The sequence below is a fragment of the Emys orbicularis genome, chromosome 2 (assembly GCF_028017835.1).
Source record: "Emys orbicularis isolate rEmyOrb1 chromosome 2, rEmyOrb1.hap1, whole genome shotgun sequence".
Taxonomy (NCBI): Eukaryota; Metazoa; Chordata; order Testudines; family Emydidae; genus Emys; species Emys orbicularis.
This window is the reverse complement of record NC_088684.1, coordinates 211,428,771-211,448,769: the sequence shown is the minus strand read 5'-3', so window position 1 is coordinate 211,448,769 and position 19,999 is coordinate 211,428,771. Positions and strand designations below refer to the sequence as shown.

The window sequence follows — 19,999 nt, the reverse complement described above, 5'->3', positions numbered from 1 at the left end:
CAATAAGCGGGCGTATTGCCTTTTCCCCTGAAAAAGATCCCGTGTGCTTCTTAGAAGCATAAAATTTTGCTGTACAGCTATGGTGCTGTAGCTATGCCACTATAGTCACCATAGTGTAGACATGGCCAGCGATGGTAGCAAAGAAGCACCAGAACAGACCAAGGGAATCAGGGGCAGAAAAGCCAGGAGGCAGTCAGAACAAGTAGCATATTTTTAAAAGCCAAACTGAAGCAGCTTGTCCACTGGACCATGACAAAGCAATCCCTACATCTGACATATCTCCCTGCCAAGTTTCAACCACTTCATTGGTAGAGCTGTTAAAAGAAAGAATAATTTACATCTCTAGATAATGGCATAACTCCACTTCTTCCTCTCTCTCTGTACTTGAAAATGGCTCAACCAATTCTGCTCAAGCTTTCATAAAATTCACTCCAAACAATTTTCACACTAGGGAAGAAACCAAACATGGATCGTTTAAGACCAAAAGCAGAAAGTTATAAGCAACTGAAAGAGGCCTATTAGGACAGGAAAACAGACAATGACCCCACACACACACCTCTCCGCCCTCCCTCCCCCCCAAAAAGCCTATAGGGGCTCACTACATGTATGCTTACAACAAATCTGTCATTTTGAAAGCAGATAAACAGGACAACTCTCTTTTTAAACGTAACTTTACCTCAAAATGTGATTGAGCAGATAGATTGTTATTGGTTGAGAACCCACAGCACAGACAGGAAGACTTTGTTTAGATACTATGGATATGCAGGGTAAAAGCTAAACAAACCACAGTGTAAAAGTTGCATACACCAGTCTGGCCTACCAAAATTGACAGTGCTTATGCCAACACTTCAGATCCTATCAAAACCAGCTCTCTGCATGAAGTCGTATCTCCCCCAGTTCACATGCATGCAAACACTAAAGATCACATTTCAGATAGGCACGCACTTTAATTAAGGAACTCAAGAGCAGTACTTTTTTTGTGACGTTCATTGGCAAGAGAAGCCACACAAAGATGTGAGACTGAGGTGAACTATACTCTAAGGGAGGCAATAGAAAGCTATCAAAATGTGAGGAGACTTGGCAAGTTAAGCTTGGGAAAAATACAGAAGGTTATGAGACTGTTCTACAGTAGCCTTTCAATGGAGACAAAAATAAACCCAACTTGACTTGTGCTTAAACACAGAGAGGGGCCCAAAGCAAATACTTGGATTGAACAGTCTTGAATTCTGGGGTGTTCAAAACCCAGATTCAAATTCCACAGCTCAGCCTCATCTCTTGTTTGTAAAGTTATGAAGGGAAAATCTGTTCATCAGAGTAAGCTTTCCCACTCTTAGAGACCCCAAACACCAGAGTGCACAACATAAAGTTTGGAAGCAGACTTTGGGTGATTTTTTACACAATAATCAAAGAACTCAATAGCAGCAGCGTATTTCAACACCTGAAGTGGATAATAAATAAGTTGGCAGAATTTTTTTTTATAATTTCAACAGATAACATCTACGTTTATTTTTAAGCATTTTTCCCCAATTTTTATCTATTTAAATTTTTCACAGTTGGGGGAATTATGGAGGAGTCAAACAATAACTATCTAAGGACAGCAGAGATTTAGATTCAAAAAGTTAAAGCTTTATAACCTCTAAATCACAGATTGTCAACATCATCTGTCAAAATATGCAAAGTAAACATCCTTAAATCAAAGTCTAAATAAGTGCTCAAGCAGCACTTTTCTAACTTTGCCTATCTGTACATTTCTGTTCTTATCTTTTTTCATTGGTTTGTGTGTGCTCAGTGAAATCGACATTTACTGATAAAAAACCTAAACCTTCCAAACCTAGTAATAAATCAGGAGGCAACCCACACCCATGCAAAACCAAGAGAGCTCACACAATAAGCTAGTGAGGTTTTAAAGAAACATTCTAAAAGCCATGTCTTTTATAAACACTCACCCTACCAATGACTTCTCTCAGAGCAAAATATTTGTCAGTGAGGTCCCCTGCTTCACTCAGTGGAGCGTCATAGTCATAACTAGTAGGCTGTGATGAATATGGCATGTTTGCCCCTGTGAAAATCAAAAATTAAGCAATTAAAAACAATTGATGGAGCTTCTCCAGTCCCCTCCCCAATGGGATAGTTTTTTAGACTTGTTTCTTTCCACCCACAAATTTCTTTGTTAATAGCAAGATCTCTAAGTCTAGTGGTTCAGCTTGGGTTCCCTTCAGGAAACCATCCCTATTCAGGACAGAACTTAAGCACTTGCTTACATTTCATTGAAGTCTGTCGGAGTTAAGCACATGCTTAAGGAACGCCCTGAATTGGAATGGATTTATGCATATGCTTAAGTGCGTTCCTGAATGAGGGCTTTGGATAATGAAGTGGTGATTAGCAGAGATGTAGTGCTGCTGAAGTATCGCTCCTGCACCTGAAATATAGGAGGTGATATGCTCCGGCACTTTTTAATTCAAGGACTCCTTGGCACTCAATCCTCCTTCCCCACTGGCATTTAAAATACTTATCTGTGTGTCTTAAGAAAATGAATATAGAATTGATTTAGGACATGGCGGACCTAGAGGCTGAAGGTTTAGACTGTGTGTAATTTGTAATATACTGTAAATGACAGGTGTAGGCCTCACCTGTAATTGGAAAGCAAGTCACTTTTTTCAAATTGTTCCTTACCATTCCAATAGGCAAAATTGGTTCCACCTATAAACATGTACCTAAAAAGAAAAACAAATAAAGCCAATCAAACCAGGCTTTGCTGACTGCCTCCTTACTCTCATTTTTCATTAAAAACAAATCCTCTCTTGAACATGCACTTACATGTTAACGTTAGCACCACGTGCCAGGATTTCATCAAGAGTTTTAGCTATCGTATTTGTTGGCACAACAGAATGAGGGTGACCCCAGTGATCCAGCCAGCCAGTGTAGAACTCAGAGTTTACCTGCCCAGGGTGAAATGTGGAGAGTTGGGGAGAGAACATGAAAAGCAGGGGAGGGGAGTGGGGGGAAAGAGTAATATAAAAAGGAAGCAATATCAGAATTGGAGGTTAAGTTATTTTAAGCTCAATTTATGTCACTAGCAATAAGAAAAAAAGCAGCTAAGTGCATTTGATTCATATTCAAATAATTACTGTAAATACAGTGAAATATGTTAAATGCCACAGGAGATGAGGTAGCCCTTTAGTTAAGATTAAGTCCTTCTCTCAGAGTGGCTAAGGCATCAAAATGGCTCCTAATCAGCTCACATCCCATTAACTTGTGTAAAAATCTATGCTAGTTAAAAACAGGATGCAGTTTTCTAACCTGCTCTATTAATTCTGCCTCTAACTTCCGCTCCCACACACACTTGACTCATTCATCTAAGCATCTCTACTGCTTTGTACATACTTTCCTAGGCTTGGAAAAATCAAGACAAATTGGGATCTTCTGAGGCCAAAAAAATACTCCACAGAACAGCAGTCAGGGATCACAGAGCAGCAGCATGGAACAGACATGTACAGAGAAACTGTCCCCAACCTCTGCCTCACCATGAAACAAGAGTTCCAATGTCCCATGAACCCAGGCACCCCAAGCAGCACAAACAACAAGCACTGCTGCTGTCAACCCCTCGGTTTTCATTACTATCATAAAATTAAGAACATATGGAAATTAAAAAAAAAAAAAAAAAAAAAAAACATACCAAGGGGCCTCTGGGTTCACTGCCTCTTTGAGTTAAAAATGCTGCTGTGACATTACCACCTGCAAATAAAAAACAAAACTGAGCTGCAATATCCATGCTATTTCAGTGCTTTGCCTTCAGGAGCAGAAACTGGGATGCTGTACCTCTCTCCCCTGTATCAGCAACAACCTAGGTGGAAATCTGGGCCTAAATTTTCAGAAGAGGCTAGTGATTTTGGGTGCCCAACTTGAGGCAACAGAAATGGGCCTACTTATCTGAGTGTGGGTGCTCAGTGCTTTCTGAAAACCAAGCCCCTTTCAGAAGCCTCAAGCTGAACACCAGAACTAAGGCACCCAAAAATCACTTGATATTTTTAAAAATGTAGGCCTTAGTTTAAAGTAGATTTATTTGTGGGAAGTGTAAAAAAGTCAGGGACTTGGCAAATCAGATTTGGAGTTTCACCTCTAAGTCACTGGTCTGAAAGCCAAGAGTGACTGAAAGTCATTACTATTTGATGGATGACCTCCAGGAAATGGGAGGTGTGAGAGATGTGGATTTTTTCAATTAATAAATGGACTGAGACTACAAACATACCTTACCACAAAGGACAATTCACAAGGGAGGTCCCAAGTTGAAGGCACTTGGAAACTGAACTACATTCACATTGGACTGAGGCCCAGGAAACCTCCCACACTGCCAAGGCTGTACAGTTTCTAGGGATGACAAAGTCTCCTGTTCGGACTGGGCACTTTTCACAAGCATAACACTCACTTAATTCTGCATGCTTACAATACCACAGATTGGGGCAATGTGTCCCATTTTAACTATGTTCTGCAGCACTAGATTTTCTTCAGAGGAACGCAAGGTGATAATCTGATGGAGCTGAAATTTGGGCTGGACTAAGAGCCCTTGGAAAAACTGCTGAGCATTGCTATATTTTTTCAGTAGGTTTGCATTGTAAAGAGACCAGACTGGTCCCAGAGGAGAAGCCCTCGTGAATCGTACCAGCTGGCTCCCTCTATATGTTTAAGAATATATCAAATGGCAATATGTAGATCACCACTTAAACCCAGGAGTCAGGGAGATCATCAACTTAGCTACAAGCGAACAAACATTGGCCTAGTTATCTTGCTACAAACAGCTGCCACTAACCTGGTGCAAAGTCCACCGTTGCATAAAGACCCTGCAGAGCTCCACATCTCAAGTAATGTTTGCTTGCCCCATCTGTTGTAAACAGTACCACCTCATCTCCAAGATGGTGATGGAAGAGCTTCTGAAGGTAACGAAGGTAATCGTAATCACAGGCAAAGTAGCTTCCATATTCATTTTCAACCTATGCAATAAAAATAATAGATCAGCAGCAAAGCTGACATTTGATAACCAGGCCTGCACCCTTCACGGGGAGACAACTTTTCATATTGAAAATAGAAAAGCCACTCAATGCGACACCATGAAAGCCTGACCTGGATTGCCTCCTCCTTGCAGAGAGACAATGAAAGCCCAACAGAAACTCCAGAGAAGATGCATGGGATGAGGGGAGAAGATGCCACACCGGCAGCATCGTTCTTCTCACCTCTCAGAAGCCTGTCTTGCAGGAGCTCCACAGCTATCTGGAGAGGGGTTGTATCCCAAAGCATCAACCTCCCAATTCTACAAGAATGCTCTGGCTTAGTTAATGCTGGCTTAAACAACGTTAGTCTAAGCGCTGTCTCACTCGTAAACGGTGTGCCCCAAGTACAACAGACAAAGCTCTATTGTAGCTCTGCTAACATGGGGATGGGAAGAGATGTGTTAATTTTGATGGAATAAATGGGCCTACAGAGTCAAAGAAGTTAACACGATCCTGTCACTGCACAACACTAGACAGTTAAACATGGTTCGGGGGTTCAAGTACAGAGATCTCGGCCTTCTTAGTCCTGTGGCAAATGCACCAGTATTAAAAAAATCTTTAAACCTTTTACTAAAGATACTGAAAAGGAAAAAAGGTAATAGCATTTGAAATGCCCAAATTAAAGCCTTACTTAATACTTTACAATATCCCTTATTCCCTGTAGAGAGCTTTTATAGGGGAAAAAACCCATTTGCCAGTTTTTAGATGGTAGCAACTATTCTTTTTGAGGAACAGAGAAGCATGTTGAGATGAACTGGAGCTGTTGTTATTGCTGCTGTTGCTGAAGTCCGACCCTGTTTAAGTAAAGCGAAAACAAGGCTCACATGCAAAATGGGAGTGAAAGGAACAGCAAAGGTAGAAAATGCAACTTCTGTCTCTGGTGCTGATTTTCATTTGCAATCCCACTGCTGGAGAAACACAGGCCCAGCACACAGTCATTCCAAGACCTGGAAAACTTGTAGCAGCAGTGGGTTGTTTAAGGCATTGCTTTTGGTTGCCTTACTGGGCACAGGCTCATAGCATTGTTGCAAGAGATGCTGTCTTGTTTGGCTAAGCCAAACTCTTAGTAAACAGAAGGCAAAGGAAGAGAGAGAGGAAAAAGAAGAAATGAGGTGGGGAAGGAGGACACATGGAGCGCAGTGACAGCAGAAACCAAAGTTCCATATGCCAGGTAGCATTAGGGATTTAGCCAGAGGTGGTGGTGTCATCTGGGTCCCTCTCTCTGGCCTGGACTGGTCAGGACCTCTCTCAGAATCAGGATGGTGAAGGTCTAACAGAATCATGGCACATTCCAGGGTCCCTGGAGATGGTGGGGTTGGCAGTCATGATAACAAAGCTCGCTCCTTTCAGTCAACCCATCTTCTAGCCTATTTGAGCCTCCCCAAAGTCTCTTTTTAAGTACTCCAAAAGGGAATAAAGGGTGGAGTAACCCATCCCCTCATTATTTTGTTCACCAATTAGGCCTAATTTCCAACATACCAGTTTTAGTTAATTCATTTCTGGTTCCATTCGCCTCTTGTTTACCAATCGTGATATTAACACAGTCCTTGGGTGGTATTATTAGACCTTTTTGCTTAGTCTAACCCAGTATTTTTGTCTCCCTTTTATATTTTTTTATAAAAACAACGGTAACAAAAATTCAACTCAAACTGTTATAAAGAGTTGTTTTTATGGACATATCCATGTAATGTTATAGGCCTAGTGTGGATGAAGCGTACTTGATGTGAGTTGCATGTTGACAACCGAAGCAAGAATTTGAGGTTTTAAGCAGTCAAGAGTTGTTTGTGAAAAATAACTTTATTATGAGAAAGATAAGGAAATATTGGGGGCGTTGCCATGCCAATATATCTGCTGCAATTGTAAACCAGAACTGGGGAAAGAGGAACATCTTGGGCCTGGGACTGTTTCTAAACATCTTGGGTTTTGGCAATTTGCCCAGGACTGTCTCTTTAAAATTGCCCACACAACTGATGACATGACGGAGTGGATTATAAATGATGTTCGATACACTCACAATTTGGAGTCATTCGTGGATCCAGAGCCCTGTTTAGTTTAAGATGTGGTGCACAACAACAGAGCTCTAGAGGAGTTCTGGAGCCAGTGCAGGGAGGCCAGAGTTTCCATGGGGATGGCTAGGGACTGCACTTCCCCAAGGATTTTGGCAGCTGTATAACTTTTGGCAAGTAGGATCCTCAGCTAGATCCACAGGAAGGAACCCCTTGTCCTGCCCCTAAGCCAAGGAAACAATGCCAGGGAAACGCTTCAAAGGAAACTTCTGAATTTCCAATTATTCCTGCACAGAGGGCAATTTGGCCCAAAATGTTTTATTGAATACACATACACCGTACATAAAGTAACTTGAAGATTGTGTTTTATTACACATTTTGCCTGAGTGATGGGGCGTCTGCCCCACACTGGTGGAGAAAGGATTAAAAGCAGCCCTGGGAGGCTGCGCAGCAGACAGCCTATCAGTGAGGGGCTGCAAGGAGCAGCCAATCAGGGCAGAGAAGGCTCATATATAAAGACAGCTACAGGGCAGAGGAGTCAGTTCCCTCTTGGGAGCCCAGGCAGAAAGGACTGGGTCCCTGAAGGGCTGAGGGAACCGCCAGCACCCTGAATAGAGCAGGGCTGGGTTAGGGGAGCAAGAGGGAGCTCCAGCCTGACTGGCTTAAAGACTGAAGCCCGGATACAGGGGCAGAGAAGGTGCTAGGGCTACGGGGAAGTGGCCCAGGGAAATGGATGGTGGGGGGTTAAGGGAGACGCAGTGCATGGCTGCCACCTAGAGGGTCCCTGGGTCGGGACCTGGAGTAGAGGGTGGGCCCGGGTCTCCCCCCCTCCGCCCCCCACTTGCCACTGAGGGGAGTGGCCAGTGAAGGGCTGCAGTTTGCCAATGAGGCAAGTGGCTGGATAGAGGACTGCTGCTCCCCCGGAAGTGCGGGGGGGGGGAATGGAATGGGGCACGGCCGGAGGGCTGTGTCCTGAAGAGGACGTCGCAATCCTTGAGGCGACGTGGGTCCGGAGCAGAAGTGATGGCAGGCGAGACACCACCGGAGGAGGGCGCCCTGCGATAAGACTGAGCTAATTCCCAGAACTACCAGCAGGAGGCCACAATGACAGCCTGTAGGCATAATAACTCCACCCTTGCTGATGTGTCAGAGTGGCCTCCCATCCCGTCGCACAAGAGTCAGGGAGTTTCAAATAACCTGTGCTCAGCTACATTTTCCACGTTGCGCTCTTAAAGAGTTTAGGAAAGTAAGCGACTTGCATGCATGCATAGTAAGGTATTTTCAAGTGTTTCTAACTAAGTACTACTAAACCAAGTTTCCTCAGAAACTTGACAGAGGCACCACTCTCCATTGCCTACACCAAGACTGAGGATTAAGAGTCAGCTTGAATGATTTCTTATTATTAGAATTACTGTTTGTATTGTGGTGAAGGCTAAAGCCCTCAGCCGCGGTCATGGCTGCACTGTGTTAGCACACTGTAAGATCTTCAGGACTAGGGACTGTCTAAATGTAGAAGAGGAAAGGTGTCTCTCAGGCTTACCTGAATCAATTACCAAAGTCTGAACAGAAAAATAAAATTAAGAAAATAACCCTCTGGCCAAGACTGTGAAATTTCAACCCCAAAAGGTAGCCAGGAGGCAATTCAGGCGGGGCACGTTGTTCTGATTGTTAATCACATAAAAGCAGCTCTGTAAGCACTTCTACTTGATTGTTCTCACCTGCCTCCGCTTCACTTCCTTCACCTAGGGCTGAAGCTCCAGTTGAATTCTGCCCTTCTTAAAGGGGCCCAGCTGACACTGCAGGCTTTTTAATTAAAAAGAGCAAGTCTATCATTTGCAGTGCAAGCTTCCCCATGTTAAGCCATCCATTGGCCTCAGCCATGTTCTGGAGAGTCCATCTGAAGTCAGGAAGGTAATAAGTTCTCGAAAGGCAAAGGCATGAATTGGTAGGGGGACTGAGCAACGATGCCATTTGTGATGAAGACACTACTAGGGACCTGACTGAGATGAGGAACTCATTTGTCATAGATCCCTGAACAGCTTTCAGCTGATAATATGTTTCTCTCACTACTAATTCATTTATTGATAGGCCTTGGTATAGCCGCCAGCATCACAGAACTGGAGTGATTTTTGACTAGCTATCAACAGACTTTCTCAAGCTATTTCAGAGTCCGGTATATGGATACCTGGTTAAAACTGCTAACTTTTGCCTTTAGCAGATGATTTGTCTTAGCTTTGACTCTATATCCCCTAAGTGTAGTCATAAATAGTGAGTTTGGGGCTCTTGCAAATTATCTCAGCCAGTTTCTTAAAATGTAAATATATAATAAGTTGCAAAAGCTTTCTTTAACAACAAAAGTATAATTCATAAAGTGCTAATGTGGTTATGAAAATAAAGCAGTTCATAATATTGAAGTATCAGGGGGTAGCCGTGTTAGTCTGTATCTACAAAAACAACAAGGAGTCTGGTGGCACCTTAAAGACTAACGGATTTACTTGGGCATAAGCTTTCGTGGGTAAAAACCTCACTTCTTCGGACCTGACTCCAGACTCCATAATATTGAAGAGATTTAATATTGAGATCCAGTTAAATTGTTCTATGCATGAAACTCCAATCGCAGTTAATAACAATACTGTACTTTTATCCTAGCATCCATCTAGCAATATCAAAGTACTTTCAAAAAATGGGTAAGCACTGTTATCCCAGTTTGACAAAGGAAGTCACAGAGGGGTTAAGGCTTCGCAGTGAGTCAGAAGCAAAGTTGGGTCAAACCCAAATCTCTTTACTTGCAATATCCTGTTCTGACAAACAATCACCATCCTAGCCAGTAGATCCATGGCTAAATTAGTGGGAAATGTTTATATGGGCCTCATCCCACTGTCTAATTTTGCAAACAAGACACAGGACATACTTTCTTAACTAATTGTTTTGTAGCTGAGTCCCTATCATATGCATACATGACTAACTGCAGGCATAAAAGTGAGCAGGGTAGATAAAAACTGATGATTTAAAAAAAATTGGATTTTTTTAATTTAAATCAGGTTTTTTATTATTTAATTATAAACAGTTTTTCTTTTTAAAAATAAACCTGTTTAAAATTAAGTCTGAATATAATACAAAATATGTTAAGGGGTAAACTAATCTTAATTTGTAGTAAATGTGAAACCTGTTTTGATAAGCGAAGTTTATATATCCAAATCACTTAAAGTGTTTTGGTTAATAAAAATAAATTTAATATGCTGTTTTGTGTGTTTAATTAAATTCCAGTTACCAACCTAATGCGGTTTAACACAAATTATGAGCAAAAAGTTAATCATCATTCACTATTTTCTAACATACTAAAAATGTACAGTTAATAAGAATCTGAAAATGTTAAGCTACATAACTACATAAATAAATATATAGAGTTATAGTGTACCCACAAAAAGATGGACCAAATCTAGTGTAAAGGCTCTATTTAGTTGTAAATCAACATGTTTTAATGTTATATCAACCAATAAAAATGCACCTTTCTTTAGAAAATAACTGAAGTAGAAATTGAAAATTGATTAAAATGGATGATTTAAATCGAGGTTTTCCACTGGGTGAATTAAATCATGCTTTAAATCGCTGATTTAAATCAATCCACCCTGAAAGTGCGTCTTTGAAACCTTCTTTCAAAATCCGAACCTTAATGCTTAATTTGTTCACTGTAATAACCAGTGGAAGCACCAGGGCCAAATATTTAAGGTATTTTATCTTTCTTTCATTCCTAGCTATAGTAGGTCTTGTCAGGCTAGATACTCTAGAGCAGTGGTTCTCAACCTATTTATCATTGTGGGCTGCAGATGTGGCCCACAAAGCGTTAGCTGGGCTGCAAATTGAGAACCACGGTGCTGCCCCACCTAACGCCCACACACACACACAAACCCCTATACCCAGCGCCCTCCATCCAGAGACCCCTCCACAGAGTGGGGCTAGGAGTGGAGAGCTGGGCATGGGGCAGGGACCCTGACTCCAGACCCTTCTGCGTGGGGACCCTGACCCCCACCGTGTGGAGCCGGGCAGCAGCCGGCTGCCTGGACCCCAAGCCCCACCGTGAGGCAGCCAGCTGCCCAAACCCCAGGCCCCAGACCCCACTGGGACACCAAAATCCACCGGGAGCTTGGAGCCCGCTGCGTGGCAGGGCAGCCAGGAGCCCGCGGCAAGGCATCCGGGAGCCCAGAACCTACAACCTTTAGCACACAGCTGATCTGGGCTGCAGCTGTGTGCTAATTGGCCCGCATGCAGCCCGTGGCTTGAGAACTGCTGCTCTAGAGCTTTATCAAGCTAAGTAAAGAGAACATTCCATTTAACAGCAATCAAAAGCACTGAACTGTGTCATGGCATAGCTTTCAGCCTCTTTTTTTGAGTAACTTGTGGTGCTTGGGCGACTGAAACAGATGGCACTGGTTAGAGCCCAGCATTGTGGGGGATTATCCTATGCATGTCTCCCCACACAGCTTTACCAGAGCACTCTAAGGCCAGGTCTACACTACCGCGGTAGTTCGACAGCTGGCAATCGAAGTTCCGGGTTCGATTTATCGCGTCTGGTCTGGACGCGATATATCGATCCCGGAAGCGCTCGCCGTCGACTGCGGTACTCCAGCTCGGCGAGAGGAGTACCGCGGAGTCGACGGGGAGCCTGCCTGCCGCGTGTGGACCGCGTCTGAACCGCGGTAAGTTCGAACTAAGGTATGTCGACTTCAGCTACGTTATTCACGTAGCTGAAGTTGCGTACCTTAGTTCGAATTTGGGGGTTAGTGTAGACCAGGCCTAAGGCAGGCTTGCTGTACTCCTGACTCCTGTTCTAAACAGGGACTGCCAATTCTTGCAAACAATGTCAAAGTCATGCAGGGAGGGATGGGAGGAAGCAAGGGAATAAGTGATGGGAGGGTGGCAGGAGGCAAAGGAAGAGGAAAGGGAAGGGCAGCTGTGGTTTAGTCTTCTCTGTGAAGCCACTTAGCAAAGTTGTAGATACTACAAGATGAGGAGAAACAAACAAACAAACAAACAAACCCAACAACAGTGGACTGATCAAAAAGCTGGGAGATTTGGGATCTACTAGTACTCTGCTACTCACTCTCTGGGCCTCATCTACCTGTAGAATGGTGATAATACTACTAACGCAGCTTTGTAAAGTGACTTAAGATAAAGGGACGGCAAGTGCACAGAAGATTTAGCAAGAAAATCTCCAACAAATCTCAGGAAAAAGACCTGGGGTGAAATCTTGGTTCCATTGATGTGAATGGCAAAACTCCCATTGACTTCAACAGAGCCAGCATTTCATACTTTTGGTGGGGAGTTGCAGGGAAGCCCTGCAGGTGATTCTGTACGTAATAAGGAAAAGGGGAGCAAGGAGAGGGAGAAGCAGAAGAGACGTTAAGAAATTAGTTTGATTCAAGAGTCCCTGAGTCTCAGGAAGTGCTGGCTTTCGCTGAGCTGCTTCAACATGAGCTATGTATCAACAATATAGGCAAGCAGGCTGGCTAGTAATACATCACTTGTGTGAGTGAGTGGCCATGCTCACCACATCCTCACGTGCAGTCTCTTTCCAAGTGGTAAAGAGACATCTACACTAAGGACTAAAAGCCGACCCTCAAAACTTCACTTGTTAAAATGTTGGAGATGCAAGGATAACATACTAAAATATTATCAGACACCAGACCCTTTTGTTTGTGATACAGTTTAAACTAATTTTAATCCCAGTTGTCATGGAGAGCAAATATTATTTAAATTTTAAAGAGCACCCATGTACATTACTGGAAACATACCTGTGGAAGCACTGTTAATAATTCAATAATGGTGACCAAAAGGCCTTTTGCATTCACATAGTTAGTGTTCCCATTTGATTTTTGAAATGGATTACCTGCACCATAATAACTGGCCCTCCATTCTGATAGAGATGAGGCTTCATTTTGGGTAACAAGACACCCATCCACCTTTCTACAGCTGCCAAGTAATCTGGAATATACAAAGAGAAAGTTGTGGGTAGACCAGAGTTCATCTACTTTAAAACAAAAACAAACTACAAATGGGATATTTTTGTAACCAATACCCTAAATACCAAGGGTATGCACAACATGTACAAGAGCAACAAATAATGAACTGATGACATCCTGTACTTGCTCATAACTTCAGCCTCTCAGTACGTAAGGAAGTCAAGTGGCTTCAAGGACCACACCCGAATCATTCCAATATAGTACAGTCTAAAAACAGGTGGTAATGTCCCCACAAAACAGAAAAATATCCAGTTACCTTAAAGAACATTATCCTTTACAATTTAAGGGTCCAACCCTGCAAATCCTTACACAAGTAGTCTTGCTGTTTTCCACCCTGTTCCTACCTTATTCTTTCCATACATTTATGCACAGTGCAAAAGTATTCAGCGAGTATGAAAACCTTATTCAGAGAGCATTCACATTTCTTATTCCCCAACTTTTAGTAGAAACAGTAACACAATACCATATTTGAAAATACTGCCTGACCCTAGAGCAGGGGTAGGCAACCTATGGCACGTGTGCCGAAAGCGGCATGCGAGCTGATTTTCAGTGGCACTCACACTGCCTAGGTCCTGTGTCCAAGGGGCTCTGCATTTTAATTTAATTTTAAATGAAGCTTCTTAAACATTTTAAAAACCTTATTTACTTTACATACAACAATAGTTTAGTTATATATTATAGACTTATAGAAAGAGACCTTCTAAAAACGTTAAAATGTATTACTAGCACGTGAAACCTTAAATTAGAGTGAATAAATGAAGACTCGGCACACCACTTCTGAAAGGTTGCCAACCCCTGCCCTAGAGTTTGGTCACCAAGTCTGCTTGCCATTGAAACATTTTTATAAATCTTTTTGAGCTCCTTACCTAAATCAGAAGATCGGAGAACAATAGATTCTTTCTCTAATAACCATGCTGGAAGACCCCCCTGTGAAGGGAAAGGAAACCATTTCAATGACCATTTTCAGGAGTTACAAGGATAAGTTTAACTAGCTATCCCATAACTATATAGCTATTACCAAGTAAGTACTAGTCATTGGGGACTTCTATAGTACCCAAGACCATATTAAGGACCAACGCGCCTGAGGCTATAGGAAGTCACTTAAGCAGAACTTGAACCTACAACTTTTAGTATTCTAGATGAAGAATCCTGCCTTGGGCCATATGTTCAGTGGTAGGGAATCCTTTTACTACTGTAACCCCCTCACCCCCCCCACCCCCACCAAAAGGAAGGACACATATTAGAGAAATCAGATGTTAATTCTGCCTAGAAATTAGGAAGTTTAAATACAAATTTACCATGTCCCATTCTGCGCAGATATAAGGTCCAGCTCTTAGTATTACCAACAAGCCAATTTCATTAGCTAGCTGCAGGAAATATTCTATATCTCGGTCACCAGAGAAGTTATATACTCCTGGTTTGAATTCATGGTAGTTCCATGGCACGTACCTGTGAAGAAAACACCATCCATAAGAAGTGACTTAGACTAGAATGAAAAAGGAATGCCAAATAATGACTTAATCTAATGCCAAGGAAACAAACTATTTGCACCTCAACTTTACAGTTCTGTAAAGATGTATTTACTTCCAGACTAATGGAATACAAGAATGAATTTAGGACCTAGCTCCTGTAAGGCACTTCTAGAAGCTGAAGATGCTAAGGTTAGCACCAAGTATGATCAGGAACTTAGAAGGGAAACAGATGTCTCTATTTTTTCATGTAGTCAGTATTTTTTGCACATACTCTTCCTTTCTAACAGTATCAATGTCATAAAATATATTAAAAGCAAAAATAATTCATTGTGCATCCTCATCTAGCTTCAAAACTCTGAAAAGTCATTGTGAAACAGAAGTGGTGGGTAGTCAAGCAGAAAGCCTCTCACACAGCACTTCTAGGATTTTTTTTTTTTTTTTTTTAAAGGTAAAAGTTTTTATGTTTTGTAAAAAAAAAGCCAAGAGAACAATGCAGTCCCAATACTACCTTTTGTCGATAGAGGAAAAACAAGAACCAGTACATGCGTGGATTACATAAATGTATGTATTTAAAAGTTATATACTACTTACAAATCTGAGAATTTCTGATATTTTGTAACACAAGGGAGGAATCTGCCCAATTTTCTGTGCAGCCAAGATGCATCCTTTCAGCTTTGCAAGTAATTTTAATTGCCTTCCCAACCTATCTAAAATGTTTCCAATATCCTTATTACTTGGCTCTTCTATAGCCAAGGATTTGAATAGGAATGGAAGCACGTTAAATGTCAGTTTTGTTTTCTTGCCTGGATTTGAAAGGCTAATGAGGGGCAAGCTGACTGCTTCCATTTAAGATAGGATCATTAAAGCTGACAAAATAAATAAATAAAAAGCTACACCCTTACTTTTAAAACACATTCATCGTCCCACAAGTTAAAGCCACTGAAAGAACACATATACCACCATCACTATCGTGATGAATCAGTGTTTTTTTCATCGTTTACCAGGTCACTACTACTGCTGAAAAGGGTTCTTTTGCTTTCTACATTAAAACACTTTGCCGTTGCTTAGACTATATTCTTTATGAAGTGGAGAACAGCAGCACATCCCAGGTTGCTGAATCGGCCACATAATATCTGTTCTGTGTTCTCTCTTCAGTTGCCTACATAGTGGGGGAGTCACTTTAAAAACCAACAGAGTAACATTAAAGCCCTTAAAAAGATTCCAGGAGTTTTGTAAAAAACCTTGTATTATTTTATTTTAAGAACTAATATCTACATTAAAAAAAAAAAGTACTGAAACTTCAAGTACCTAGAGGCAGCTGTTTCTTGGAGAATGAGTTTCCTAAAGGTATAAATGTATCTGCCACCAGCTAACAAAATTAAAAACAAACAGACTATGATGTTCAAACATCCTTCATATAAATTCAGAGCAGCCAACAGTATCCGTTGGTTCTTCAAAGAAGCCCTTTTGCTACTAATTTCTCCTGTGTTGTAAATATCTGGCTCCATCTAGTGGTTAGTTACTTAACTGCATCTTTCGAAAAATCACCTGTAGTCTCAGCCAGGGATTTTCAAACTCCTGTTTTTTATAGTGCAAACAACACTGTAAGAGAGATTGTCTTATGTACCAATATTTCTCCAATGCATGAATACACATGCTATCTCTCCAATTCATGATCATCTAACAACCCTTTGGCAACTACACCAACAGTTTACACAGAAAGGCAATGTCAGGAAAGTATTTATTTTTAGCTGTCTGAATACAGCAATTGCAATCTCCACGGAATACTGAAGTTCCAAGAGTCAAGCTGCAGCCATTCATCCCATGAAACATGGAAGCTCTGCTGGGCATGCAAGGAGTTCCTTGAGACACAGCTACTCCCCTCAGAATTTGAGCTTCCATAAAAATAACTCTCCACAGTCTATATTGTTAACTAAATCAGTAAAGTACTTACTTAATGGTAAAACTAGAAGCAAGCACTAATTTTCACAGGGGGACAGTTTGTAAAATCCGTTTGAAGTTTACTCATCTTAGCCAAGTTTTATTAGTGAAGAAAAAAAGAAATCCACTCAATCTTCCTCCCCACCCTCCCATTAACTAAAAATCCACACAAGCCACATCCAAGTTTTCTTTTGTCAGTGTGAAAAGTTACCATTAAGTCCCATTAATCAAAATTTGCTTGCCTGGCTACCTGCAAAGTTTCTGATTATATATATATATATAAACACACACACACGGCAGCAATAGAGTTCCTGGGACTTACCTCAGACATCCTCCAACCTGAAAGGGAGCAGCCCCACCCACCTGAGGCTAGTCCAAGGAAAGCATATGGAAAAGAACAGTAATGGTAGTGAAGAAAATTATGTGACTCCTTACACACCGACTCCATGGGTGCTTCAGGGCTCAAGCACCCAACGAAAAAAAAAATAGGGGGTGCTCAGCACCTGCAGAGCTGGATTAATATTTTGTGGACTGCAGTGCCTGGACCATGGCCCCACCAACTTCTTTTTCTGCTTGGCCTCTTCCCTCCAAGGCCCCACCCCTGCTTGGCCTCTTCACCTTGAGGCCCCGCCCACTGCTTGCACTGGGGAGGGGAGAGGAGTGAGCAGAGAGGAGCACCCACTGGCAAAAACAAAAGTCAGCACCTGTGCGTGACCCCACATCCCACTGTAAATGTGCTCCTGCGGCACAGGTAAGAAAAGTACTTTAAGAAGGTACCTATCAGTCATCCCTGAACTAGTAGCAACCGCTACATACTCAGGGAATACCTCTGCAGCCCTACTTTCCTTTCTTTGCAAGAGCACATGCCTCATAGAGCCACCAATGGACACTAGCACTCCAAGCATCCTGTGTAGCCTTTTGCTAAGTGAGGGAAAAGGGAGGGATGGGAGCCACAAAACAAGAAAGCAGTGAAAACAAACAACACGCAGAGAAATTTTAAAAAGATGAGTAGGGAAAAAGAACAGGGAAGAAAGAGAAAATAGCAGGATAAAAATGCAATAATTTTGCCAGGACACAGCTTGAGGAGAGGTATGAAGGAGCCACCCATCTGCCAGTCCATCACACAAAGGAAGATCCATCAGAAAAACCAATGACCTATTGTACAGAATAATAGAGAGAAGATAAAGGATCTCAAAGGAACAGGAAAGAGAAAGCATTTGAAATAGCAGGAAAGGAACAAAAAGGTTTAAAGGAAAGAAACAGAGCAGAAAAGTGAGAGAGAATCAGAGGGAAACATATAAGAAACTCTGGAGATCATGAGCCATAGAGGCAGTGCATACTATTACACCTAGGTTGGTAGTCAAGGTTAGGAAACAGAGGAAAAGAAGAGCAATCAGACCAACTGTTGACACTGTGTAGATTCATTTAACAATTTGGGATTATTGTTATTGCAATTTATAACCAAATTTAAAAGTAACTATTCGTACACCTTGAAGCAACATCTTCAGGAGCCACCCAGCAAATACTCTACTAATGGCTCTTTTTTGGTATGACAGGAGTCATTGGCTACTGGCTTAGATTAATAAAAGAGCAGCAGTCCAACAGCTCTAGAAATACAAGTATGTTTTTGTAACTCACTAAATAAAGATGGACTCAACCCCCAAGGAGACAGTCTGGAACCATCAAACAAATCCCCTCTTTTCTCATCCACTCACCCACACTCACTCATCCATCCCCCTCACAGGGCTCCTTAGAAAACAGACAAGCTGTATGGTGTCAGATGGGAGGGAGTAAGTTCCAAACATGCAGGCACTCCCCACTGAGCAAACCATGCCTGCTCATGAACATATACGTGGGCTAGTGTGTCATAATTTATCTCAACTGCCAAGTTGTAATACAAGGAGAGAAGCAGTTTAAGATACAGGATCCAAATCATAAAAAGCTTTGTAGATTAGATTAGGCGTAGCAAGTAGAGAGCTATAACTTGTTTCAGTTTGAAGTGGAGCATTTGTCAGCTCAGCTACATATTTGCAGCGCTCCTGGATTCTCTAGGGTGTCGTCAGCTATAATCTAAAAGAGGTTGCCTTGTACATTTAGCTTGCCTACCTCTCCCTCGTTGTTCTGGTTTAAGACTGCTCCCAAAAGTCAATAGTTACTTACGTTTGAATAGCATCAAGCCCCGCCATCTTCATCTTCAACAGACGGTCTTTCCAATAGTACCGGGGCACACGGGAGTAATGAATGCTGCCCGAGATGTAGCGGAATGGTTTCCCATCCTTGAGGAAGTAGTTCTTGTCATAATCGATCCCAAAACTCCTCTGGGGTGCATTCTGTGTATCAAGAAGATTACCAGGTGTGAACTTCAACCTCCATGAAAAGAACAACAGTTTTCTGTTAAAATATCCTGCTTATTAAACTCTTCAGTACACTAGGTATCTGGGATGTTTCGAAGCACGACCTGCAGTGATATTATATTGACAATGCAAGTTCCCGTCCACCCCACCCTTGCTAAAAAAAAAAGTCCACCTTCACCTAGTAGGCCACGCCTGTTAGGGCGCATGTGTTGCAGAGATCAGGAATGGGAGGGGATCGGGCAATCCTGGGTCTTCATTTCTGGGGCGCATTTTTGGACTGCTTGCCTCATTTGGTGCAATTTGATCTACTCCAAAAAGGCAAGATGTTGCTCTTCAGTGGGACATGATTTTAAGACCTTTCAGTGGTAAGTCAAGTACTATTTCAAAGGACTGCTTCAGAGGCTGATAAACCCTCCCACTCCTCTCTTCCAGTTGGCAGCAGAATTTTAATATGAAGCTCCCCAGAGTTGCTTCCAGCACATGCCAAATGAGCTGAGCTAAGCAAGATCAAAGGAACCACAGCAGACATGTAGGCCAAGCAGTGATGGCAATATTTAATGCTGCATTGAAGTGGCTTGGTTCTCCACTGCCTTTCACCTTGGATAGTCTTTCGTCTGCGTCAAGCAGATGTAAAGCATCATCACTCTGTGCTGGTAGCATCACTTTGCACAGGTCTACCGGACTACACAAGGTACAGGACAGTGAGAGTCAGGAACAAGGAACCTGAACTGATTCAGAGACTTCTAAAGACTCGTTCAACACATCAAGTCACTGATCAATTCATTCACACTTTGGAAAGGGAATGAATTGCAATGACCCTTCTCCTGCTAAATTTCACATTGAGAACTAAAAGGCGCAACCAGCCCTGAGTACTGACACAGACATGTCACAAACTCCATGTGCAAGATTATGTTATCTGAAGGGTTTAAGAGCTTAGTTTCTAATAAGTGGGGGGCTGTTCAGTTGCCCATACTCTTAAATTTTCATTAGTCTCTAAATTAAACAATTTTATCAATTTTCAGGAGAGGTGAAGGAAGGAGAATTGTTCAGACACGGCCAAAAAAAGACAGCAAACTTCTGCCAAATAAAATACATTATCTATGAAGTTAAAAAGACAAAGCAATGTATATTGCAACCAAACCCCTACATTATAATCTAAGA

The 19,999-nt window shown here is 42.0% G+C and overlaps 1 protein-coding gene across 1 annotated transcript in view; it reads right to left on the bottom strand.

Moving 5' to 3' along the window:
- The window catches only part of GLB1 (galactosidase beta 1), a 76,441-nt gene that overhangs the window by 37,581 nt on the left and 18,861 nt on the right, over nt 1-19,999 (bottom strand). The window contains exons 2-10 of the mRNA XM_065398033.1: nt 18,645-18,814; nt 14,370-14,520; nt 13,938-13,998; nt 12,939-13,033; nt 4,808-4,988; nt 3,677-3,735; nt 2,818-2,939; nt 2,674-2,714; nt 1,947-2,059 (exon numbers count right to left, since the gene is read on the bottom strand). Of these exons, the coding sequence (XP_065254105.1) occupies nt 1,947-2,059; nt 2,674-2,714; nt 2,818-2,939; nt 3,677-3,735; nt 4,808-4,988; nt 12,939-13,033; nt 13,938-13,998; nt 14,370-14,520; nt 18,645-18,814 (993 nt within the window). The remainder of the gene's footprint in view (nt 1-1,946; nt 2,060-2,673; nt 2,715-2,817; nt 2,940-3,676; nt 3,736-4,807; nt 4,989-12,938; nt 13,034-13,937; nt 13,999-14,369; nt 14,521-18,644; nt 18,815-19,999) is intronic.